The sequence below is a fragment of the Lampetra planeri genome, chromosome 29 (genome assembly GCF_965212315.1).
Source record: "Lampetra planeri chromosome 29, kcLamPlan1.2.h2, whole genome shotgun sequence".
Lineage (NCBI taxonomy): Eukaryota > Metazoa > Chordata > Hyperoartia > Petromyzontiformes > Petromyzontidae > Lampetra > Lampetra planeri.
Genome location: NC_136135.1, coordinates 6,089,889 through 6,117,369, shown reverse-complemented (window position 1 = coordinate 6,117,369; position 27,481 = coordinate 6,089,889). Strand labels below are relative to the sequence as shown.

Sequence of the window (27,481 nt, the reverse complement as noted above, 5' to 3'; positions counted from 1 at the left end):
TTATTTGTCCAGGAGCAAGCGGAAGAGGGCGAGAACGGGCCAGCTGCGTGGCAAGGAGTTAAGCAAGCACGAGATTGCGCTCACGACTGTAAAAGTCACGTGCACCCGGTAACAGAAGACACTTGTTCTTGTACTGTTGTCACACGCCCATTCATACTGTAAGCAACGACATTCGAAAACCTCGGCTTTGTGACGCTGCAGTATTATTGCACGCACTTTATAATCCGGCCAGGTCGCTCAACCGTCGAGTGAGTGGCTTCGCAAGAGGAAGTCTGCGAGTTCAATTCCTGGTTGCGCGGTTTAAATAGGCACATCAACCTCGTGTGGTCGATAAAATTTGTACAATTCGCTGGGGAAGTCAACAGTTATTTTGAGACGGTGAGGTAGGGGGTGGTGTGTTGTTTCTTCCTCGCCAGGTATGCAGGAGGTCGAGGGTTCGATCCTGACCCTAACACCTGTATAGTATTTGGACGTTGCATGTTCTCCCCGTGGTCGCGTGGATTTTTCTCTCGGGGTCCTCCGACTTTCCTCTCTACATTGGGAAACGTGCATTTAGATTATTTAGCTGCTATAAATTACCACGCGAGACATTTTGTTGAGCTATCATTTGTGGCCAGATCGCTTCTGAATAAGCTAATAGTTCAGTGGGCTTTACCTTGGAAGATAAAAACATATTTCTAGTTGTTTTATTTGTATATATATTTAAATGATTTGTTTACCTTCCCTATACTTTTGTATTGGCTTTTTGTAACGTTCTGACTAGACATGTGTGAAAAAACGCTTTATAGCTCATCGGATTCCTCCAGTTTAAATAAATATTCAGATTGTGGACGAGAGGAGGTGGGTGGGGGCACGGCGGGGGGGGGGGGGTGCACGTGGCGATGGAGGGGGGGGTGACGGGGGGGGTAGTGCACGTGACGATGGGGGGGGGGGTGACGGGGGGTAGTGCACGTGACGATGGAGGGGGGTGTGACGGGGGGGTAGTGCACGTGGCGATGAAGGGGGGATGGGGGGGGGGTGACACGGGGGGTAGTGCACGTGACGATGAAGGGGGGATGGGGGGGGTGACACGGGGGGTAGTGCACGTGACGATGGAGGGGGGGTGACGGGGGGGGTAGTGCACGTGACGATGGAGGGGGGGGGAGTGACAGGGGGTAGTGCACGTGGCGATGGAGGGGGGGTGACGGGGGGGGTAGTGCACGTGACGATGGAGGGGGGGGAGTGACAGGGGGTAGTGCACGTGACGATGGAGGGGGGGGTGACGGGGGGGGTAGTGCACGTGACGATGGAGGGGGGGGGAGTGACAGGGGGTAGTGCACGTGGCGATGGAGGGGGGGGGGGCACGACGGGGGGGGGGGTCGTGCACGCGGGGATGGGTAGGTGGGGGCGAAGCGGACACAATTTGCCCCGCCCCCTCCTAAGCCCCCCCCCACCTCGTGGCGCGTGGGCGGGAAGCTTCTCGCTCGCGGCCGTCACCGCCGCCGCCTGCCGCGACTTCCTCTCGGCAGAGACGCACACGGACAGTCCCCGCGGCGCCTTCGTGACAGACCGAGGAGAGAAGGAGGAGGAGGAATAAGAAGAAGAGGTGGTGGTGGTGGTGGGCCGCGTGTGTACCCGGCCGCCAATGTCAAGGTAAAGAAAATCGCGCGAATATTCTGGATTAAAAAAATAACAAATTAATAAAAATCCACACACGTCAATTGTGGATGTACGGACCGACGGTGATGGCTTAGCTGGTGGTGTGCGAGTTGATGGCCGGTAACTGAACTGTGCGCAAACTCGTGCGGTTTGCTTCAACAAATGCTGCTTTTATGAGCCAAGCTATCTATTGAAACAACAACAACCCCAACGCTATTTTTATTAATACTACAAAGGGGACGCGATAGTAGGAGAGTTTGCCGCATGTATTTGCTCTCGACTTGTACTGCCGATTTTTGTTGTTGAATCGTTTACGATGCTGCTCCTTTGGAGAGGAATGGAGGAGGAGAAGGAGGGTGGCTTTGCTAAATGTTCGTGGTGATGTGGAATCGTGTACAGTGCACTATGCTGGCCAGATTTCGTGGTGTTTAAAGGACTTTAACGATCCCTACCCCATTATTATTCTTCAGTCTGACCACGTTGCCGTATCTCACCCCCCCATTCTATCCTAATTATGCCTTCACTTCCCCCTCATTAGCCGGTATCATCGATTATATTATCGTCTCTACAACCCACGAATCCCAAGAACCTCACACCTTTTACACGCCCACCGCTCTCAAACTCTACCTCGCTTGCCAACAAACAAGCCGGCGCTTGTACCAGGCTAGGTGCACCTTTGAGGCCACGTGAAGTGGGGAAGGGTTCGGCCACATGAGGTCACGGGGTCAGTCGGAGGGTGCCATGGGTTGACCGGCCGATGCACCACCACCTCTGCTCCCTTACTCTGCCAACTTGCTGTGCTTTAACCGCCCGGCGCTCAGCTCGTTGTTGTGAGCGTCTCTCTGCCCTCCGTTGTTGTTGCTGGAGGGCGATTGCCTCCAACTCCCCAGCAGCGAGCCTCCTCCTCCTCCACAGAGGCCGAACTTGACACCGCTTACTCTTTGGTTCTTTCGGTAAAGTCACGTCGGTAGAAAAATAATCGATCACGACGTTTCGATCGCAACACGAGCAATCGTCATCAGGTGTGACAACTACAGCAAGAACAACAAAAACTGCTGAAGTAGTTGACACTGCTTGGTAACAACCAGTCTTCGGCCATTCCAATCAGCTCCACATCCTGTACAACATCAGCCCCATCTCTTTTCCTGCCCGCACACATTTGAGCCCTCTCGAATCATCCAAACATAAGCTGGCTTGGACATGCGGTAGTTTGGGCATGCAGGCTACATGACCCAGCCAACGCTCACTGATGGGAACATGTCCATATCTCTCAATGATGTGTCAGCTCACACAATCCAGTCTGGCTAAACCCGGGATGGATTGTAGGCAGGCCAGCCTGAAGGTTTTAAACCGGTGCAGATATTGCTTAACAGTGCTCCACGTTTGGCACGGATAGATTATGGAGGGCATAACTGTGCATGAAGGGTTGGTTTGACCAGAATCACCCATAGCCGCCTTTGTCTTCCCAGTCCTGATATTCACACACCATGCCAGGTACTCAATGTTGAATCGACCTCGGGGAGGTCCATAACCAGTCTAGGAGTGCCACGATGGCGAGATGTTAACTACCTCGCCTGGTATACAGGAGGTCGTGGGTTCGATCCCGACCTTGACGCCTGGATATTTGGAGTTGGTGTGTTCTCTCCCCGTGGTCGTGTTGAGTTTTCTCCGGTTTTTCCCTCCACATTTTTTGTGGTCAAGTAGCTTCGGAAAGAAGAGCTGTCTAGCTCAGTGGGCCTTACCTGGTAAAATACAAATTGTAGCCGGGTGGCCTAGGCGGGTGGCCTAGGACTTTCGAGTGCAGAAAATGCTTCTTAAGGTTTTTCGTTAATCTAGAGAATTGTAGTCTAACTAAAAGGGACTCAGCACGAGTCGTCTCAGGGGTAAGGCACTTTATTAATGCCCAACTGCACACCAAGCTTTACCGCCAAAAGACCTCGTTGCACCAGCCACACTCCACTTTTTATCCTCTCCCTCCCGTTTATTCTCGGCCTTCCAGAATGTTCCCTGCCACTCCTCTCCAAATCTTATTTCTTCATTAACTGCCCCCCTAACCGTCTTTCACCTCTTCACGTTTTCCCCAATTAAACCCCAAGGCCAATCATCTGTCCTGCTTCCCCTATTAGTATGTATCTTGGTGTTATTAATGTCGATCATATTAGTGATGTTAGTAAGCTTGATGATGTTATGAATGTGTAATTAACAATGGTATGATTTATCTGCAATTTACCTATTAGTTGTCCTGACCACTCATAACATATCTTATATCTTTAAGTACCATTCCCACCCCCATTTTTTACTCTATTGATAGAATGAGTGACCCTGTAATAAAGGTTATAGGCTATCGTGCTATGTGGTTGGCAGCAGAGGGCAGTGCAACAAAATCAATTGTACTGTTCTCCAACATCTGTCAAGTTGCCTCCCCACTGCCCAACCTGCACTGACCAGTTTTATAAATATGGTCCAACAAGCCTCATGACCCACACTCTTTGGGGAATCCCTCATCTAGCAGTGGATTGGCAACAAGGGATGAACATGTACACATTTTAATGGGCATGCTTGGGTTACAGCATTATTGTTCAAGTATTTTTCTAGAATACACTTTGTGAAAAGTGTCTACGAGGGGAAATGTCAGCATGACATTACGCCTTAACTTGGAAAATTGCTTGCCCTGACATGTTCGGCGCAAGTGAAAATTCCAGTGCACCGACTATTTATTTTTACTGCATTGATCAGCGACTGCTGGTATCATAAAGCGTTGTCTTATACAGTTTTATATGCCATGTGGCTACAGTTTGGCTGGCTGCTGTTGGACATCATCATAGGGCTGCCTTTAACATAACTCCTGATGAAAATTCACCAAGACATGGAGGTAAGCATATATTGGCAGGAGATGGCCGCAACAATATGCAACGTAATATATATTTTACAAATGAAATGAAATCCTCTCCATATTCAAGGTGATGGATATGAGCATTGTTGGAAATGAATTAGTCTTGCTTGACACAGAATTGGGTTGAACACTGCAGTAGCAAAATTATTTGATGAGCCAAATTTAAATGCCACCATTTTAAAGCGGATGACATTTTACATTTCACTTGTGGCTTATTAATCCTTGCTTACACCACAGATTCACTTTTGGAGCATTTTTTTAGTTTTGAATGAACAGTTAAATCATTGTTCATTTGAAAAACCCATGTTACTGTTGCATTTGCTTCAACTGTTAAAAACCAATTGGACTCTTATGTATTTGAATCAACCACAGTAAATAATTTAACATTCACAATTTCCTGAGTGCAAGATGACTTTTGGAGGTCTATAATTTCAATAATGAGAGCAAATGTTTAACTATACTATTATCTCTCACACATAAAACCCAATTCTAAAATACCAAAATACAAATAGAATGTAATAATTTTAAATACTTTCTGGCTTTTTTAAACATATCTGCAGTATGCAGTCATTTATTATATCTACTTAATGCATCTTAAAATACTAAAACTTTTCAAATAAAAGAAAAACGAAGTATAAATTAATATTACAAAGCAAATAAAAAATTAACGCACCATATACACACCATCGCACCGTATAAGCACGCCATTGTTTTTTTAGCTATGGGAGGAAACCAGAGAATGCAGAGGAAACCATGCAGAAAAGGGGTAGAGCATACATACTCCACACACAACAAAGGCATGAACTGAGGCCCTATTTGCCGTGAGGCACAAGCGTTATCAGTGCACCACCCTGCCACCCCACGTTCCACTTTCTCTATAGCAGTGTAATTCCCCGGATGCATTTTTAGGCTTTGCATAATTTTCAGTGTTTCTTCCATATACTATTGTTAGTGTCCCATGTTTCCAATCCATGTCACAGAAGGCAAGCTGCATCAATTGAAAACTCTGGTATTTAGGCATAATTGGTATGTTGGATTTTATTGTAAAATTAACTTTTCTATTGTACTCCAACCTGTTCTTGCTCCCTTTATTCCATCATTTTGATTTACCGGTCCTCCTGCAATAATTGCCCTAGATATACAATCTTGTGAGTTTAAAAATACATTTCCTTCCAACAGCTATTTAACGTTGTAAATCTGACATGTACATGCCGTTTTTCTCATTTATCTTTGTCCCAAATGTTTTGCCTTTTAATAAAGTTATTTCAGTATGTCATTGAATAATATCGGTCGCGAAAGCCTACGTGCTAAAATGTCATAGTTTGTTTATGTGAATTTGTTATGGGTGTGTGGCTGATGGTAGTGCAATGTGGCGCTATAAAGTTCCGTTTGCCAATTTCTTAAACAATTGTTATTTTTGAAAGCTCCACCAAAAGATAGCCCAAGTATATTTGATGTCTGAAATAAGCCAAACCCAAGTAGACAATCTTGTTGACCCATAATTCCTGTAATCCTCTTGTTAAATATTCTGCTGGTTTATACATTTCGGAATGCCTGGTACAGATTAGCCCCCCATTGGCATTACATATTTTAACATAATTCGAATTTCTTCTAAGATGAAATTTGTTGAACATTCCATTGTAAAATGCCAAATTTAAACTATTATATTTAGAAATTTTCAGGAACATTTCAGAATTGTTCAGTAAATTGATTATTTCATTGCACATTACATCTTAATATTTATATTCATTATTCTTTAAAACTTCACTGATGAACCTTTAGATGTTATCTTGATTTGAAGTTTTCGTGACTGCAGAAATCCATACTCTTTGGTTCTTTCGGTAAAGTCACGTAGTTAGAAATAAAATAAAACAAATCACGACGTTTCGATCGCAACACAAGCGGTCGTCATCAGGCAAAGGAGTCAGCCTCTAAGGAAAACTGCTTATATAAGGGTTTGGGGATGGGCGTAGCCCAAGTATATCAACAGCAGCAAGAGCATGGGCGGTGCACGAGTGCCAATGTAGCAACAATGCCAATGTAGCAACAATGCCAATGTAGCAACAATGCCAATGCAGCAAAAATGCCAATGTAGCAACAATGCCAATGTAGCAGTAACTTTAGATGTTATGGTCTAGTTGTAGCAATGTACGAATAGTACCGAGTAAATCTATTTGCTAAACATCATTAACTTTCCTACAGAAATAATATGCTGCATTATGTTTGGGCCAGAAATACAGCTTGCACTATTTGTGTAATACATATTTAAAAAGGGGTTCCATTACATTTTGGAAGCATAAATTTCGTTTTTTTATCATGGCTTTCTTCAACTCCCTCGAATGCAACATAGTGGTTGTGGTGCAGCATTACTGTTTTTCTTTTGGCTCGCTTTGTTGCATTCTTTATGCGTGCTCATTGGGGAGTGGAGGGGTGCTGGACCAGTGGAGAGGAGCGTGTTTCTCTGGGTTTGTTGTGCTGTGGGCAGGTCTCGTGAAAAAGCGAAGCCACTTGGTAATCTTAGCAACGGTTCCGCCACGTCAGCTATGAGGCCATTGATCCCTTACTCTGATGGGCTCGTATGTACATTGGCAGGGCTTGATAAATACCGAGTAATGTGTTATGTAACTTATGTACATAACGCTGGATACTGTTTGGTTTAGTAATTAAATTAAGTACATTTTTGGCTTCCACAGTAAGGCAGATTTTCCTGAATTGTCACAATTATGCTGACAGTATATGCTATTTAATCATCTGTTCACTGCCGTTCTATTTTGCAACATATTTCATTTATTTATTCTTTATATTTCAGCCACCAGACCAATTGGTTAATTGGAAGAAAGGTTCTAAAATACATTGTTTATTGCAAACAGATACATTTAAATGTTATTTTAACAAACTGTACAGCTGTCAAACTTGTGGCACTGGTTTTTTTAATACATATTATTCAACATTTATTATCTTGGCCAAAATCATTGTCGTGAAGCAATGAAGATGTACACATACACGATGTCGACCAGTAAAGGATTAGGGTCCCAAATATGATTTGTTCATTGGTGCTATGACTTATCTTTCTTGCTGCCCTAGCTTTCAAAATAATTGTACTCCATTAAGTGCAGTGGGTAGTGTGACATCTGAGTTTATTGACACAGTCTTGACACAAGAAGACATTACTTGATCACCCAATGTCGGTGGTGCTCAATGAATGACTCCCGTGTTAGCAAACTGTAGTAAATCCAGCACAACTTATACCACAATATGCTAATAAGCACAAATCAAAAGTTGCGTAATGCAGTCGCAAACAATTGGTCAGTGATTGCAACTATTATCCTCACCTATTCGTCCCTGTGGCCAATATCACTTTGGCATCTCAAAAGGCAGCAATGTGGAAATGTCTACAACAGTGATTCGAAAATGATCACTTTCAAATAATGTCACAATTTTTCGTAGATTACTTAAATGATTAGATTAATTATTGATGACATTTTCATGATAGTGTGTTAAGCACACCATGAAAATTAATCTTTGGCACGGTGCTATATGTCCGTTAAATTACATGTTATTCAGAAAATTGGGACATTTATGTTATATCTATAATCCTAATTTATTTCCCTAGGTGAATGAATCTTTTGTCACAGGGATTCTGGTTAAAGAGCACGTGGTAATGTGTGTATCCACCCATAATAATGAGTCCTGATGACAGTGAGCTCATAATACATGGATTTAATAACGAGCATATTGAAGTAAAATGTTCTACATTTACCTGTGCTGTTTGACCCTTTGGGGATACATGTACTCATGAAAGAGCGCATAATCTATACAAGGAATAACATGCAACATTATCCTCTAAATATAGTGTATCTATTAAAAGCATAAACCAAATATAAATTTGCTTTATTAGCATCGGCCATTATCTATCCACTGCCAGATAGAAAATCTCCCCAGGATGTTACCAGCCTTCATGCCGCTGTGATGCAATAATCCTTCTTACCCCAGCACATGAGATGGTATCACTCTGTGCAGTTGCCATTCCTTCAGGCATGTGTCCTTTAGCTGTTATTACCTAGTCATTATCGACCATCGGCCACCATTTCCTCTAGCAATTTATCATGTCAATATGTCTCTTATATGCTTTTGTTCTCTGTTTTGTATGTTCCTCTACCTCTCAGTAATTCCAAGTGTGTTACCTCTCCTTGCTCCCTGCTTCTTTATGTGTGTGTTCAGCTTTTGTTACATTGTGTACCATATGTTGAATTTTTATTTCAATGATGTGGTCGCCAGTGAAGCGTATTAGGCTGATACTGTCTATATAAAATATGTCATGGCTGCTATACTTATCCTGACTTAGTAGAGTGCCACTGTCAAAGTTACTGTCTTAATCTTGCACTGTGTGCATCGTTATTAGAGCACCTGCTAATGTCTTGTGCGTTCATGACTGCAGAATTGGAAACTGTAACAAGCTGCACATGTGTGATATGCCAGCTTTAGTTTGAGACAATTTTGAACATGTTATCCGTTTAATCTACTTGAGTTTAAAAGAAGCAGCAGTGTGCTTGGCGAAATAAATTGTGTGAGAAGTAGAACAGTCATTCGAAACCAGCCGCGAGTATATCATTGTATACACAAAAGATGTCACGAACTTTGTCATGTAAAATGCTTGCAATGTTTTATATAAGTTGTTGCGTACAGTTGGCCAGTTTTACAACTTCTTTCAACAATTGGCTGTACATGCAGAGATTATACAAGGAGCAGTGAATGGAGTCGGAGGAAGGCAATCGCAAGTCTTCGATGACAGACTCCCCAGAGGGAGAGTATCCACCGCTCAAGAAGCCCAGGTCAGTGCCACTATTCTCATTGTCCTTTGCTCTACTGCTCTGTGAGCTCTCTGTGAGGTGTTGCCTTCAGAACTGGCAGTATCATGGTCCTGTTTACGTGCACCCATCGCACCATTGATACAGACTAGGATCATGTTCAAGGACTGCATTTGACCGTGTTTCGCTGTGCAGTATTTCTACAAATTGCATATATTGCAAAGATGATCTCAGGAGCTGTTGCTGTAGATTTCCTATTACAGGGAACTTATGGTGTTTAAATGAAACGTGTGGGATTGGTCTGCTTATCCAATTGATGGACATTAAAATAATTCTTCAAACGGCATTGCTACCTTCATCATTACAGTACATTTGTATGTACTGTACAACAAACCCCTAATATTCGCAGGTGATACGTTCCTGGAGATCTGGTGCGACTATTATACCTGAATATTTATACTCAAAGCTCTTGATGAAAATAGTTTAAATATAAACTGTGCGTATATGTTAATGAATACATATATCTTGACTGAAAGCTTTCGTGACTGCAGGAATTCATATTCTTGGGTCTTTCGGTAAAGTCACGTAGATAGGTTCAAAGAAAATAACAAAACATTTAATTTTATTTTAACTTTACCGAAAGACCCAAGAATAATACATATATCGTTCCGTATCGTGTTAAATTACATTCAGTAATCATAAGAATAAACGTTTAACAGTGCAAATATCATTATCAACTACCGCGCTCTCACCGTCTATACCACTGCCAAGCCTCGCAGTACTGTACTTGTTGAGTAGGCTCGTGCTACGGCCCACGAACATTTAGAACACGACCCCAGGAATCTGAAGTAGCACGACAATGAATTTGCCACAAATACGCGAAAACCGCGATGATTAAACGTGCATATATTAAGGGTTTACTGTATGTAGAAAATATGCAATCATTGGATGTGCTGCTGAACACAGCGAAGATTCATGACACGATTCTATTTTTGCCAGTGTAAACTGTAAGTCCCCAGATAACATGTAAAAACGCTACGTCTGCAAGTATGGTTTTAGGATAAAACATTTACCCCGACGTTTACAGAGATTGCACAAAGGTGGTGAATGGTTGAACGCAATTTATTATATTACTCCTACTATGTAAGCCAACTGGTGCATTTGTTCATTTTGAGCATTTTTTCCAGGATGCACGGCTGAGACGTAGCATCTGGTTTTCACTGCGGTCGTCGTGGTAGCACCGGGGGTCACATTCCACCGCAGATAGAATGGACAGTACGTTACAAACGAAGTAACATTCTTTCTGAATTTCAGGGAATGTTTCAGACTAATGCTCCCTGACAAGAGGTTAACTTTTAATGGCAATACAGGAAATGTAATTGGTTAAATATTTCTGTGATATTTGCAAAGGGCTTGTCATACGATCCCACTGACAAAGTGTTGTGCAGCCAGTTGCCCTCAATCAATGTTGACAGCACCGTTTGAGAACGCCAGGCTCTTTAAATAGTTACTTTCACTGTCACGTGGCCTTGCAGTGCTACAATTAACTTTTCATTTTGTACATGTGGTAATTGACTTGTTATTTCTTTGCTTCAGTGCATCCAATTGTAAATTATGTAATTTGGCTCGTATGATGAGTTAACCACAGGTCTGTTTTGTTGTCCACTACAGCTGAATACTATGCAGTTAATCGTGAGTCTTATTAGGAACTACACGATTAAACAGCACGTTATTGGTGAAAATGCCGTTTAAAGTATCCAAAACAATGAAACGTAGGCACGGTGCCCAGAAATGTACTACAGTAAGATGGCCTTGTGCAGCCAAGCAGCAACCATTTACTTGCCGAGTCAAAACTATGATGTCATTGTTTACAACCAAGCAAACCCTGAAATATTACAAGTGGTGGTAGGAGGTGATTGTCACAAGTAGGTGGGTGAAGTGCTTTTTTTTTTAAACCTCTTACCTTTTGCCATATGCCTACATCTAAATGTAGTAGAACCTCATTGTAAATTATACTTAAAATAGGAAGGCTATTTAGTTTTCTTCTACCCTTTTTTACGATATGTCTGTACCATAGTTTCATTAACCTTGTGTGTTTGTGTACATTAAAGTAAATACAGTTTGAGAAAATTTTTATTCTTAAATATGAACGCATTTGAATAAGTGCAAAAACAATATAGTCTCAAGCAGTGCTGATAAAACGTTTCTGTTAGGTGACCCCCTTATTTAGTCATTTTAACACGCTAAGCTTTCGCAGCCAATATCTATAACAAAGTTTTTTTTTATTATATCGCGTGAATAATGACTTATATTCACGCGATCTTACCCAAAAAAACCCTTTCGTGTCAAAATTAACCACGACGTATATTATATAACAATCACACAGCCATATATTTCCTGTTGCTTAATACCCCTGTAGCAATCCCATTCTTCTGTTATGTGCACTGAAGCCTACTTTATTGAGGGTGATATTGGCACGTAAAATAAATATTGGTTGATTGATATACAGGCTTATTTATATCTACTCAATATGGAACATAACATAACAAATAAAGATTGATTGATAATGCTCACATACACCGGTAATTGTAGACATAACACCATTTAAATTTCGACAAGTGCACACAAACATTCATAACTATAGATTTAAAATGAAACGTACATGTACACAGGCCAACACGTGAACACAAACCTCCACATTTGCACATAAACGCAAGGAGGAGGGGCATGGGGAGAAAGACATGACGAGAGAGGCGAGGAGAGTCAATGGACAAGAGATGAGAGAGATACAAGGTGGAAATGACATGGGTAGATTGGGATGTGAGAAAGTGAAAGATGGGGAGAGATTAATAGGCAGGGAAAGACCGTCACGAGGAAACGACGCTTGTAAGCAGACGCGTGGGGAGAAATATACATCGGGGACAGAAACGAGAAATTCGAGGTGATGGGGACACAGTTCGAGATGGGAGACAAACGGATCTCCCATGACCCCCATGCGTTGGCTTTTTATAAAAATACATTTTGAGCTGGTGAAATAATATTGGTTTGAAAAACTAATTTATAAAAGGCAGTTCTGTACAACTTGGCACACAAGGGCCGTTTAACATGAGTTCTGCTTTTCACCAATTTTGTATAATAATTTTTTATTGCATTCACTCTTTCTGTCAAATGGTATGCAATTTAATTTAAAATAAACGTCATGTAAATTTTACTATTTTTTGTCACGTGATTAAAATTTCTATTTGTACATGTCAAATCATGTTACGTGTACATTTCTGAATCCATCTTTTTTGCTATTGTATTGACATGGAATGGGTCTCGACGTAGCATAGTGCGAGTTGCTGATAGAGAAGGGGATCTGCAGTTGCGGCAGCCCTGTCTGTGTCAGCAGGCCACGTGATAAGCCAGAGAGAGGGATGTAGGGGAAAGGTGAGAGGGGGCACGTGAGGTCAGCCCAGGAACCCGCTAGTAGGCTCTAGAAGGGGGGCGTGGCCGGGGCGGAGCGAGGCCACGCCGGGAGGATAAAAGGTTGACCCCGAGCGAAGGCTCAGGGCTGTTGCCTGGGGTGGGATCCCGTTGTGCTGCTGGAGTCTTCGTCACCATCTTGGCGTCGTCAGTCAGGCAGTCTGCCGGCTGTCCTGACTGAGCGCTGTAGTTACCTCTTGCGAACTGTGAAGGTTATTAATAAATAGAGTGCCTCCTACCCCTAGTGTCTCTGAGTGTGTGACTACACTGTGATGAATTTCGATTTAAAGCTTTCGTGACTGCAGGGATTAATATTCTTGGTTCTTTCGGTAAAGTCGCGTTGTGGCCGAAACGTCGTGAGAATTTTTATTATGTTTTATTTTAATTATTTCCCTTCTACATGACTTTACCAAAAGAACCAAGAATATACACTATGATGGGGACGAACTTTTCGCGTTCATTTATTTCACAAATTTTAAACAATGCATATAATTGTCATCTTTGGATGTATTTTTTTGCCCTTGGCAGGATTTTTATCCAAATGCATTCTACACTAAATGACCAAAGCATGACCAATACATAGTCTTGGTTCTTTCGGTAAAGTTACGTAGAAGGGAAATAATAAAATAATAAAAATAAAACTATAACATTATCACGACGTTTCGATTACAACACAAGCAATCATCATCAGGTGTGAAAACTACGGCAATATTTTTTTTTTAAACCGCCACGAAAGCTTTAAATTGAAATATGACCAATACACACAAACATTTGCTATCTTTGCATTCCGAACTGCATAGCACACATCAAGCAACGTGATTGGCACATAAATGAACAACCCGGAGATCAAAGTTGGGTATCGTATTATTGGGCTACTTTCCCAAAGGTTGGTTGGAATATTTTAGCTCGCCTGTGGATCTTGCATTGTTTGCTGTGTGTCAAGGGCTGCATTTGCAAATGAGACCTTTGCAGCTGCAAGACATTCTCTTTGATAGTTTATTTTTGTCCTGTGAATGAATGTTTCCTGCTCTGTCCGTTTGGGCTCAGAGCCTGCAAATGCTGATTCTCAGAGTTGTCAAGATAATGGAGTCTTTTGGTAATTTTAAAGACAGTCCTTGTATTATTTGTTAGTAAAATAAATTTAACAGACACACAGCCTTTTTACTTTTCCTGTCCTGGTGATTCTGTTTCACTGATTTTGTGTATTTTATTTAAATTAAAAGAAAAAAAGTGTCCTTTTAATGATACCAGTTTTATTTTGTTTTAAGTAAAAAATATATACTATTGGTTGTGTGGGTATAGTGTACATAATATGATGTAAATATTAGTATTACCTTAATATTCAGTCTGATGCCGCCTTCATTTTCACCATATACTTTTTCTACGTGGATTTACAGCAATTGTGTAGTGTATTTTATTTTGTTTGGATGAATAAGCACAGTGGCATCTTTCAATGCAATAAATTCGTTTGTCAGTTTAAGAAATCCAGGAGTGATTTTTTTTGTGGATATGAATTGTACTACTAAGCGGAATGAATTGAATACACATGCAGCAATTGCGCGAGTAGAATAACCACTTAAGGCCATTACTTGTAATTTTATGCTACTTGTCCTTCGGCCATTAGTGTGTACCTCCTGTAGCGTCTTATTTAATTGCGATCCTTGTTTCAATGGGAATTTGTTGCATTCATTTATACGACACTTATGAGATTCTGAAAAGACTCCTATTATTGTGGTTTGTCTTTCCACACCACTGAATTTTCTAGATCCAATCCTCAAGGCACTCGCTACAAACCTTGTGCCAGCATTTTACAACAAGCTACAAACTGCTTATTTCTAAGGAGATGACAGTTAATTAACACTTGAAAGAAATGCCAGAATTTAGCTTTGAAATCCATTAAGTTATTTTGTATGCTGTTGTCAAGTGCAGGTTGTAAGTAGCATAGTCATCCAGATTGGAGCAAATCATAGGTATGGGTTTCTGTACCAAAAAATACCCAAGGAATAAATTACTATTGATGTTATTTGATGTAGCAAGGACATTGAGACGTGTGGAACAAGATTCATTTTGGATGTATATGACTGCGGTGACAACATAAACAGGCCTTTATACAGCAATGAATATAGAATGATGCATGTGATGATATCAAGAGTATTTGTCGGTAGAATGGTACTGTAGGTAGGCAGGCAGACATAAGTATGTCCGTAAGTCGGTAGCCTTAAACCAAGTGAGAATCCGTGGAGATTTCATATCTCTTTTTCCAAATAGGAACGTGTGGTAACATTGAATTGACAACACAAGTGCATTGTTACAGCATAGATAATTGTTGTCATTCGCATTGCTATTATATTGCCCTCAGACCAGGCTGTGGAGGACTGAGAGCACTGAAAACACAGCACATGATGACTCTGTGGTCTGGCTCGGCCAAGTTTTTCTTACGCAAGTAGTAGCATTGTTATTGCTGTTTTGTCATTGCCAATTAGAAAGCTGCTGCCCAGCCTGAAGCTGAAGCTGCCGCAGGAACTGGTGCTGGTCATTGGCACAGGTATCAGTGCAGCTGTGGCGCCGCGTGTACCCGCCCTGCAGTCCTGGAAAGGCCTTATCCAGGCCTTGCTCGACGCTGCCTCAGACTTCGACCTTCTCGAGGAGGAGGAGAGCCGCCGCTTCACGCGATGCTTGCGCCAGGACAAGAACCTTGTACATGTCGCGCACGACCTCATCCAGAAGTTGTCTCCTGTAAGTATTGGTGCATGCTTTGTGATATGTTATTATTTTTTATCACGAGTCAAACCTGATCCGAAACAGGACAAACGTGTCCGTGAATATTACAATGTACTGTAATACTCCAAATCAACCATGATTCAAGGCCATAAAGTGCATGATTAGGGTTCAATACTAATAATTATTAAAGTGACTAAATAGGGTTCAATAATTCTGTATTTACACAGCAATGCCTCAACTTAGTCTCAATACTTTGGGATATGTGGTTAGATTGTGGCTATTTTTTTGCATGTGGGATGAAACAGACATGCCAGGACAAAATGCACTCGTGTGATGGATTCAATCCAAAAACGTCTGCACAAACAAATACTACCACCTTACTCTCCCTGCCTGGGAGTGTCTTCAATTCCTCTCTACTGTATGTATGTTAAACTTTTTTCGCACCGTACGTAGCCAACCGTGCTAATGAGAGGTTCTCGCGTGCTGCAGCGAACAGGAAATGTTCGCTCCACCTTCTTCAAGGACTGCCTCTACGAGGTGTTTGAGGGCCTCGAGAGCAAAATGGAGGAGGTAGGCAAGCGTCTGCTGCAGTCGGTGCTGCGGCTCATGGAGGACGGTGCCTTGGCCCTTACCACCAACTTCGACAACCTCCTGGAGATCTACGGCACACAGCGCGGCAAAACCCTTGAGTCTCTCGACCTCAGTGATGAAAAGAAGGTGATGTTAGCTAGCCCCTCTGGCGGAGTTCATTTTCCCAGCGTGGACTATGGCAATGCTGGCCAGTGTAAACACGTAAAATGTCTTTCTTATTTGGGAAAGGGTGGTGGTCGTGAGAATTCTAACAACTGTTTAAAAAAAAAATTTGTCGGGTTTTTCCCATTTTTTTCTGGAAACAAAACTGAAACCTTTTTACGAGGATTCATGTCTGCATTAACCACAATACTTGCAGTCAAATTGCAAACAAAAAACACACTATGATAATATATGCATTGTCCTTGAAACTGATTGGTCCACACCAGGGACGGCTTTCTTTTGAGCCTCGACCCAATTGGTGCTCGACCAGAGGATGCCAAAAGGCGTACAGCTCAAAGACAATGCACTATCAAAGTAATGAGGGCTCGGGGTGAGCATCTACATCATTAGACCTCTTTTTCCAGTACCAAAATATAATAATAGGGGTTTCCCCCTTTAATGCAGACATGAATCCTTGTAAAAAGGTTTCAGTTTTGTTGCCAGAAAAAAGGGGGAAAACCCCTATTATTATATTTTGCTACTGGCAAAGGAGGTTTAATGATGGATTGTTTTCGTCGTGAGAAATTTAGTTGATGGCGTGATTTTTGTCTCGATTGATGAGTTACATTTAAAGAGGTCCTAATAAAATAAGGTTCCACAAAGCAGCCAGTGAGGTATGAGGAAGAGGGTGGTGGGTGTTAATTCTAGATTTTAAGCTTGGATGTGTTGGTTATACATCGACTGCATATGCTGAATATGCAAGTACAGGAGCTGATCCGGTTGTATAATTGTGTGCCGTCAAAAATGACAGCACAACAAAAATCACAGTAAATTTAGTTAGAAACTTTGGTTAAATTCCAGCTCTGAGAATTAAAATAACGGTTTGACTCATCGGATGAACCTTCCTCTGATTGCAAAGCGAATGGGAAGTGCTGCCCTCTACTGTTTGTGGGCCAGAAGCCACTTAAAGGGGTCTCGGGTAGCTCTGTAATATCTGCTTCCATGGGCCGTTTTCCAACGAAATGGATTGCACTGCTCTGTTAGAGATCTTAAAAGATACATGATGCCAATGATACAATCGGGATAAAATTGGGTAAAAAATATTTTTTTAATATCTTTTAATTAATATTTCCTCTTAGCACAGACAAGTAGGTAAATTGAAAAAAACTAAAATGGAGAATCAGAATCTACTCCAAACATGCTTCGCTATTTTTCTTTGATTATCGAGTTGTGGTTCTTGTCAAAATAGCCCCTTGAATTTCTGTCGATCCTCATCCCCTCATAATTGTGGATGGGTCCTTGTCTGTGCCCGGCAGGTGTTGGAGTGGGCACAGGGCAAGCATCCACTGAGTGTCCTGCATGTGCACGGCGTTTATACCAACCCCAGCGGGATTGTGCTGCACCCCGCCGGCTACCAGAATGTGCTCCGCAACATTGACGTCATGGTGAGCCCTTCCCGTGAGCTCCTAGTGAACTTCTGCTGAAAGTATTTTAGGGGTTGCGCTTTTCTGGGATAATGTGGGCAACATGACGTTTGATGTGCAGTCACATTTGGTTAATTTGCAATCGTATAAGTCATACGCCTGACTGACATCACTCGGTCTTTCATTTGGATCTTATTAACCACATTGGTAATTGACATAAATAGGTGGCAGTTACATATACACTGTACGCACGGCCAAATTATCCTTGTGAATACTAGGTGTTATAGCCTCAGGCTGAGGTGTTCAGGAAATGGCTGTACAGCAATTGATTTTTTAAATGTAACTTAGCAAAAAACTCAACACATTTTGCAATAACACTTCCTTAAAAAGAAACGTATAGTGCAGAGATTTGAGTGTTATCCCCTTGTCGTATGTGTGGGTTTTCTTTGGGTGCACTGATTTACTCCCACATAGCACTCGTTAATGGGATTCGGCATACTTCTGCAATCACGACTGTTTTGAAAAGGAGTTGACAATGATGCCTTTGTATGTACATAAAGGGTATTTCTAAATATATGTATTAACGGTCTTAACCATTCATAAGTGGCTCGATTTGACTTAATGAGGAAATATTTTACGTCAATATCTGTCATGTTTTGCTTTACTCCTTAGCCTATTTTCATTCCTAGAAATCGGAGGTTCACAAATTAAACCCAGTGCCAGTATAGTCTTATCGTGTCCACATGCCATTTTCTCTTTCTCGTGTGTGTTTACTTTGAATTGCTGCATTGTTTACAGAGACCCCCAGTTGTATCCCAGTTGCAAACACAGCGAACTCACTTGGAATCTGTAGCCAATGTCATATCTTAAGGGAACCACTTTCATTCGGTCAACATCTGTGTCGTTAAAAAATGTTATTAGAGAACGTGCATACAATGATCTTGGCTCTTTCGGTAAAGTCACGTAGAAGAGAAATAATACAAATAAAACAATAAAATGAAATTCTCACGACGTTTCGGCCGCGACGCAAGCAGCTGTCCTTGCGTTGTGGCCGAAACTTCGTGATAATTTCATTTTATTATGTTTTATTTGTATTACTTTATTATTTTATTATTTCCCTTCTAAGTGACTTTACCGAAAGAACCAAGAATATGAATCCCTGCAGTCACGGAAGCTTTAAATCGAAATTTAGTGCATACAATGATCGGCTTATTTATATTCACCGATGGCTTGTGCGACTCTCTGACGGGCTTCCATTTTAGATTTTTGCACACGCGTATTTTTGGACCACGTGTGTTTGGACGTGTGAGACAGCGTGAGATCCAGCACCTGTACGAGAGCCGGTCGTTCGTGTTCCTGGGCTGTGGTCGAACAGTCGATGACACCACTTTCCAGGCGCTCTTTCTCGAAGCTGTCAAACATCGCTCTGACCTTGAGGTATTATTAAGAGTTGCACTCGTGACACACAACAAAGTGCTTGCCTCAAATGTACCACATCCCTTGCTGGTCTCGTCAAGGAGCATAAATCAATCGCACCACATCCGGTCATCCCCGCAGCAGCGGCTTTTGGCAAACCCATCGAACAAAGATGGTTACTGCATGGCACACTTTCAGATGCGCTTCTGCGGCCGTCTGGAACGCACTCCCAATATTAGGAAGCTGCGGGAGCTATGCACTTTCAAATATACATTGAAAACTAATTTCTTTTGAACTTATTTTTGACTTTAGTATTTTGGCCTTCCCCTCACACCGCCTATCAGTACGGTTGGCTACGTACGATGCAAAAGAAGTTCAACACATCATACATCATGTTTTTTTCTTAGTTTACTTCGAGATTTTGGTAATTGAGCTTTTCCATTTGCACTTACAGAACATTGCTTAACATCCATTATGATTACCACACATGCTGCCTTACAATTAGAAAATAGTTCTCGAATGTGTCTGGAAAATACCCTTTCTCCAAAAGAGATATGTTACATATAGTTGTAAATGTTTTACAACTTAGAAAAAAAGTGGGTATAATGAATCGTATTGCATCCGCAAATACTAACTAACAATCACTATGAAAATATGAATAATATGAATTAAGAATATAATAGAAAATGAAATCAAACACTATCTTTGTGTTATTTGATGCACTTTTATACCACTGGTATCTAGTTTTGGCATGAAATTGATTGTTTTTGACTAAAGTTGGCATAAAATGGAAATTAAACATTTTTTTTTTACTTATAAATGGGCTTTCTGTCACTTAATTTAATCCTTGATTGATCCCCCCCCCGTAAATGATTTTACATAACAGTAAATTGACAATTAAACCTGTGATTTTAACAAACTCGCAGCACTTCATGCTGGTGCGTCGGGAAGACCCGGAAAGTTTCAAGAAGCTGCGCGAGAACATGCTGGACAAGGGCATCAAGGTCATCTCATACGGAGACGAGTATGAACACCTGCCAGAGTACTTCCAGCGCCTCGCCACTGAGATTTGCCAGCGGGGAAGTGCAGGTGAGAGCGGCGGATGAGTGGAAGATGTATTCTTGTTGAAAAAAAACTATTGGCTTGTGGATTTGTAATGTTTACTTACGATTACTGTCGTCGAAATGACGATGGCTGTCGCAGAAACTTTTGAGTTGGTGGTTTTGGTATCCTTTGTTATTTTTTTTTAATGTATCGGCTTTGAGATGCAGGATCATTCTTGGATTAACGAACCAATGCGGCTGACATAGGTCCTTCTGCAGAGACTGCAGGGGTGATGTTAACATTGGGCACACAAAATAAAGCTCACTGACTTTGATAATTGTTTTTTTACCCTTTTATCTGAAAACAAAACTGACACTTTTTTTTCTTTCAGTTTTGTTGCCAGATAAAAGGGTAAAAAAAACAATTATCATATTTTGCTACTGCAAAGGAGGTTCCAATGGTGTAAATGCTTACCCCGAGCTCTCATACTCTGATGGTGCATTGTCTTTGAGTTGTGCGCCTTTTGGCGTCATCTGGTCCAACACCATGTGAGACGAGGCTCTAAGGAAAGCTGTCTCGGGTGTGGACCAATCAATTTCAAGGATAGTGCATATTATTATCAGAGTTGTGTTTTTTGTTTGCATTCCGACTGCAGGTATTGTGGTCAATGCAAACATGACTCACTGACTTTGTTTACTTTAATCAGCCCATCTTCCCTGTGGGGGGAGTCAACAGGGGATATGGGGATGCCCTATGGAGAGGCTCACCCCTGCCAAAGGAATATGGAATTTCCACTATTGGCTCAGGGCTGTAAACAGGAGATTAGAGTACGGCTGCTCATGTGAGCATGACGTCACTGAGCTCTTTTTTACTTTGTTCATCGAGCATTTACATTGACATATAATGATGATGATGATAATGCAGTTGGACTCTGGTGAGTATGGATACATTTATCCAAAGCTGCTTCATAAGAATTCACCTTCCATTTCAGTTTTCTGGACATAATTTGCAACTTTTTGGGAATGCTCCCAAAGGTTTCAAAATAGTGTTATTTTCAGATCTCAACAAAGTGTGAATTGTGTGAGCTGTTCTTGGAGATTCCTTCCTGAAATTACAAAGGCATTCAGGTTTTTTTTATGTGCTAGCATTGTTTTGTGCATTTGCAGATTGTTCGAGCAGTGAATGTGCAAGTGAAGTCTATTGATTTTGTAGATCGAATTAACAGTGTGTGACGTTAATATTGGATGTGTAGGCAATTGTAGTGAAAGCTGTCTCAAAGGACAATTACTCTTTGGCTTAGCTGTTGCTGCTTGTATTGCAAGTGCCACAGACATATTGCGAGGCAAGCTCCAGTGCTAGAAGGGCTTCATTTAAAATGTTAGGTCATCGGTGCATTACTCAGCCTATTCGTGTGAAGCAAAGTGGTAATTTAGGGTAATTAGTGGATTGGCAACAAAAAAACATTATTTCCTGCCTCCCTGTCTCGGTGTATTGCTCCACGTGTCTGTGTGCTCTAATGCATTACAATACTGTTCCTAAATACAATGAAATGGTTAATTTATTAATTTAGTAATGTTACCACTTATCACTTTTGAGGCTTCTGGAACCAGACGAATTTTTGGCTTATTCCTTAATGGATGAAAATGAGTAAGCAAGGTGTGAAATATGTAACACATATATCAACTGCATTAAACAATAGAGGCTACTATGCTTGGTTTAAGTACATAAACTATAGTCTTGGTGAAAATCTGTCATAAAATGTATTAAGTATGAATGTATATTCTACGTGTATTTGTGCTTGTTCCTTATGTATACATAATGTAAATGTAAAAAATATTCAAAAGTATTTTGTATATGTATATATATAAAAAAGTTGTCTTCTTCACTAACAATTGGGGTGGAGTTTTCTCCCATGATCCAACAGTCACCATTTATGGCAGGTGTTACTAACTTAAGCCAGCCATGGTGATCAAAGGCAAATTATGATCTCTGTGTCTCGCTGTAATGTGGTTTGTGAATGGAACACAATAGTGATGGAATCTGTGTATCAGAACAGCGTGCTGCACTGCTTTAAATACACAAATTACACGTTTTAAATGATGCACCCAAAGTAATCTTGGAAAAAGCTATCCAAAGCACAGTGCACGGTGAGCTGTCATGCTGGTAATTGCCTGAAGTTGAGTCTTGCCCACATGATTTACAGCTCTTTCATAATTGGAGCAGGTCGTTAATAATTGAGACTTACAAGGCGTGGGTGAGAGACTTTTGTGAAATGGTATAAATTCTGTTTGGTCATGTTGACACCTGCATTTCCTTTCAAATCGGTGACGATTGATTTTAAATGTTTTGAGAAAATAAAATAGAGGCATTGGCGCCTGATTTTGTAACTACACCAAGAATCTGAGAGTGGTAACAGGCATGTTAGTAGCTCTTAAGCGTGTCCCCCTGCTGCATGAGGTATTCTCGATGTGTGGGTTTCAGCCAAAGAAAATAATTGAATGCATGAGGACCTGCTGTTGGCTGACAGTGGAGTGAATGTGGGTTAATCGGTGAGAGGGCACACTAGCAAGCTTTCGCTATCCTGTCTTGCAGTATCGAAGGTGACAGAGAGGTATTATATTACCACTGAATAGGAGAATAGGATCCCAGATGTGTGTAAGTAATTTGGCACAATGCCGATCATCTCAACACAATCCAACAAAACTTTATTCTCCGAGGAATAATGCAAACACATAGAAGAAACACATAATGGTGGGTGTAATGTCTTGTGCAGGGACTAACAATCATTGCCTGCCTTCGTAGCAAAATTCAATAACATGTGCCTGCCCAAAGCAGAATGTAACGTGCCGCAGTTTCAAAAGAATTCGTCTTTTTTAAAATATCTTGTCCACATGACAGCTTTTGACTGTGGTGCAGACTAAGTGACAATGATGACAGGCCTGTTTTAATTCGCATTGAATATTGTTGCAAAGTTGTTTTAAACAATGTTGATGCTATTACTCTGCAGATCAATTTTCCCATTTCGATGTTTTCCATTCCTAGTGGTTCTGATTGGAAGGCACACATTTTTTTTCTGTGTTCCAGTATAAGGTTTTTTCCCCTTTTGGTCACCTTCACAATACCATGGCCGCTTTTATATCTACAGTAGGATACACTGAATGCTCCAAAAATGTTTAGGTGTTAGTAACTACATGTTTGAGGATACACACTGTTGGATTTTATATTATTTTTAAGTAATCCCAACTTTTTGTTCACTTGGAGTGCAAATGAATATAGAAAATTACAATAATATCAGCTTGCATTGAACACATTAATCTATGCTGTGATATTGTAACAAAATATCCAATTGAGTTACTTAATTGGTCACTTTGAACAATTAAATTGGCTTTAACACAGTGTGATTGAGTGCATTTGTGTGTATTAAGGACCATTGTCATGATTCCTTAAGGTCGTGTTTTTTGTTTGCATGTGCAGCCGCCAAGCTTGACAATGGAAATGTGGAGCTCTCCGGTTCCCAGCCTTGTTGCTACACAGGTATGTTGTATTCAGTCGTCTATTTCCAAAGCAGTTTTGGTCTGTTGCAACCAAATGTATCTATACAACTTGTTTAGGAACCATTCGAAACTTAAGATTATTTGATAGTGTGTCTTGTTTTGTAAAAACTGTGACTTTAAATGACTGCCAACTTATGGATTATAATTTGTAAGCTTTGCGAGTCTCTCCCGGGTGTGTGCTATGAAGCATGTGGACACCTGCAGCCACTTACAAATGAATCATGTCGCGAGAACAACTCCCAGCTAGCCGTGTCTCAAATAATTGTGTTTCATGAACACACCCAAATTCCCCTACGAGCGTTAAAACCACTAAGGCCTTACTGCCGTTACATTCACGATGCTAAGCGTTAATGTGCTCGTTAGATGTTTTAAATGTAAATGACGCGGGTAGAGTGGTGCAACCAAACAAAGGAGGGAGTCGCTGATCCAATGTAGGGTTTGCTCCTCCCATTGGTTGTGGCAAGTGAAGATAATGAACAATTGTCAGTCACAGCAAAATATAGGGGTTTTTGCTGGTGTTATAAAGAAGTTAGTGTTATAGGGGGGAATGTATCGAGAGAAAATGGGAGAATTGGCATTTTGTATTAATTCTGCTGTTCTGATAGAAATTGTTAATCTTTTTTTCTCCCAGTTTAGATAAAAAAATGTTATATATTGTAAACTTTTATAATCGATTTGAGATCTACCTTTTAAAATTAATTTTAAGTAAAATTTCGATTTAAAGCTTTCGTGACTGCAGGGATTCATCTTGGTTTTTTTGTAAAGTCACGCAGAATGGAAATAATAAAATAATCAAAATTATACATATTAAAATACAATTCTCACGACGTTTTGGCCACAACACAAGCAGCCGTCCTCAGCCCTGTTCTTCACCTGAGGACGGCTGCTTGTGTTGTGGCTGAAACGTCGTGAGAATTGTATTTTATTATGTTTTATTTTCATTATTTTATTATTTCCCTTCTACGTGACTTTACCGAAAGAACCAAGAAGATAATTTTAAGTACTTAAATAATTTTTACCTGTTCGTGTACTGAACAGTAGTTGCATTATATTTACATTTCAATTAATGTTAAATAATCACCATCGGTGACGTAAACATGTAAGCGCTAACAATACCCAATGATAATTGAGATGTTTTCACTGAATAGTGTCTGAATCGGCAATGTAAGTTTCCACGTCATACTTCTGCTTTTCACTGCTGTTTATAGGAAGCAATCTTCTTGGTTCTTTCGGTAAAGTCACGTAGAAGGGAAGTAATACAATAATAAAAATAAAACATAATATTTAATATTTTTATTTTTATTATTTTATTACTTCCCTTCTACGTGACTTTACCGAAAGAACCAAGAAGATGAATCCCTGCAGTCACGAAAGCTTTAAATCGAAATATAGGAAGCAAGTTTTGTTTTCATAGGCCCCATAGATAGTGTACAAGTGTTGCACCAATTGAGAGGCAGTGATTTCTCACAAGTGGTGCAGCTTCACGAAGTAGTGCTTATTTTATTGATCCTGGATGCATGATGGGCTCATTTGATCCGAGCTGGGATTTAAACTACCGATGTTTATAAAGGGAGCACGACTTCTCTATGAACAGAGCTAATGGTTGAAATAAATTCGAGTGTTTTGATTTACAAATTATTTTACCGTGTTTTGTCTTTCAGAATTCAAAACGGAGATGAAAAGGGAAGATTCCGTGAGCAGCGATCAGCAGTGATGAGTCAAGATCTGCCGTGGATAAAGAATCCAAGGCCTCTTAGCGGCAGGCTGCTTTAGCACATGACCAAGAGGCACGGGTTATGATGACTGTAACAAAGTGGGGAAGTAATAAAATAATAAAAATAAAACATAATAAAATAAAATAATGTTTTATTTTTATTATTTTATTACTTCCCTTCTACGTGACTTTACCGAAAGAACCAAGAAGATGAATCCCTGCAGTCACGAAAGCTTTAAATCGAAATGTAACAAAGTGGTCACGAGATATGGGCTGGGAAGACAGGTGGGTTATAATAAGCATGGACTGATTATTAGAGGTGTTAAGGATTGAGACGGAGGTGCAGGAGGAGGGAGAGGCAGGAACAAGTTTTAAGGGGTCAAGCTGTGAACTGAAATAAAGCCGTGTGATGGAATCGAGTTGATGAAAGACTTTAGCATGAGAACAGGGTGCCTGCCGTCAGCTTCGATTTAATATGAAGTCACCACACAGAGACCCCGCCCCCAGTTCACCTCTGATGTGTGGGGCTGCATGCACGACTTTGTGCCAGCTACACTGTCATACAATACTTTGGAAAAGCCTGGAAAAGCAAGAACAATATACGTACATTTGCTCATAAATAAAATTCAAAAAATGTTAACGTCTACAAGCAGGAACGCTTTTATGTTAAGGTGATGTATAATGCGGTGAGTTGTAGACTACAACTTGTATAATTTGCTTAAATGCTCAGGTTCATGGTTGTGGCCTCGAACTCAAATGCAGAGTATACCTTCGAATGCTAAAGTTGTAGCTCAAAGCTTGACGAGGGGATTTTTACTGAATAAGCGTATGCTAAAATATGAATTCGTAATGGAAAAAACAGGGTCATGCTTTTAAACGTGTTAATCCTGCAAAAGATGAGCCCAAGACTCAACATTCTTCACATTTAAAGGATTTTAAAATTATCACTTGTGGTTGAGTCTTCTGCTGTCAAATCACCCCTCAACCAACATTGTACAACACTTAGAGCCACAAAAAAAGTTTTTTATGGCTTTGTGATAAACGACATTTTTTAAAGTTCCCTTGGTATACATATTTGTTGTGTTTGATAGGGCTAATACTTGACATTGTATATATCAATTTATTAGGACCCAAAGGGACTGGTTTGTATTTAATGGCTACATTTTCTAAAGTATGTTCTGTTTGTATGTGCTGTTTGCATGTGTAAGTTTGTGCCAACCGTGATGCCTGTTTCATAAACGCATTTTCTGCAGATAAACTGAACAGTAACTCAGCCTCTTGTCAATTCAAGGACTCCTTTCAAACAGTTGTTGCATTGTAGTTTTACATGCCGTAAGAATTGAGTGTGCAATTGTCATTTGGAAAATTGTCACTCTTTTTCCAGTTTTGTGAATTGTTTAACATTTGTTTAAATTGTTTAAATTCAAGGCAAAGCGTTGCATTTATTTTAGTGAACACGTTCACATTGGTTGACATGAAACCAATTATACACTGAGGACTTGAAAAATAATATAAAGGGATTTTTTAAACAAATTTAGACGTTTATAAAAAAAAAAGTGAAAATTCTGTGAACTTGCATTGTAGTCTACAATTATTTTTTTTCATGATATATTAATACAGTATATGATGACAAACAAACATGTTTTAATATTTAAGCAGGAAAAATGTATCAACGTTTGAGCTTTGTTGCAACCATATTCATTTCCCTGTTTAGACTGCAAAGTAACTTGCAATTGTGTCTTCGCAGATACCCTTAGTGACTTGCATTTTCTGTACAGACTGACACAATTACGTACATTAACAAAGAACCATTAACAAATTGGACAAACAATATCTCAATATTATAAACGTTACAACGTTACTAACTTTGTTTACATTAGATCCTATGTAATGTAATTAGTCTGACTACCTCAGTGTAGATATGGTTTTGCAGAATGAGATCACAAAATGAAAGTAAGTCTTCGCAGTGTATAACTAGATTGAGTAAATGTTTTGTAGCCAGTTCAAGTGTGCAACATTTTCCCAATAAAGTATTTTTAGAAATATTTGCAAGTACGTGCTCTCATTGATGT

General features: G+C 40.5%; 1 protein-coding gene across 6 annotated transcripts; it reads left to right on the top strand.

Moving 5' to 3' along the window:
• The first annotated feature begins 1,442 nt into the window (after positions 1-1,442).
• On the top strand, positions 1,443-27,454 carry FAM118B (family with sequence similarity 118 member B). Of its 6 annotated transcripts, XR_013587545.1 has the most exons (11): positions 1,443-1,632; positions 4,433-4,510; positions 9,263-9,363; positions 15,255-15,540; positions 16,015-16,242; positions 17,574-17,702; positions 18,996-19,118; positions 20,024-20,186; positions 22,734-22,796; positions 23,616-23,675; positions 25,357-27,454. XR_013587545.1 is itself a non-coding variant. In XM_078608167.1 (10 exons), exons 3-10 carry the CDS (start codon positions 9,284-9,286, stop codon positions 25,407-25,409), a joined length of 1,089 nt encoding a protein of 362 aa, XP_078464293.1. In that variant the 5' UTR covers positions 1,443-1,632; positions 4,433-4,510; positions 9,263-9,283; the 3' UTR covers positions 25,410-27,454. The 6 variants fall into 6 exon arrangements, 5 of the variants coding, with proteins under 5 accessions (XP_078464293.1, XP_078464290.1, XP_078464292.1 ...); XM_078608167.1 differs by lacking the exon at positions 22,734-22,796 and having other exon boundaries at positions 15,288-15,540; XM_078608164.1 differs by lacking the exon at positions 22,734-22,796.
• The last annotated feature ends 27 nt before the right edge of the window (positions 27,455-27,481 follow it).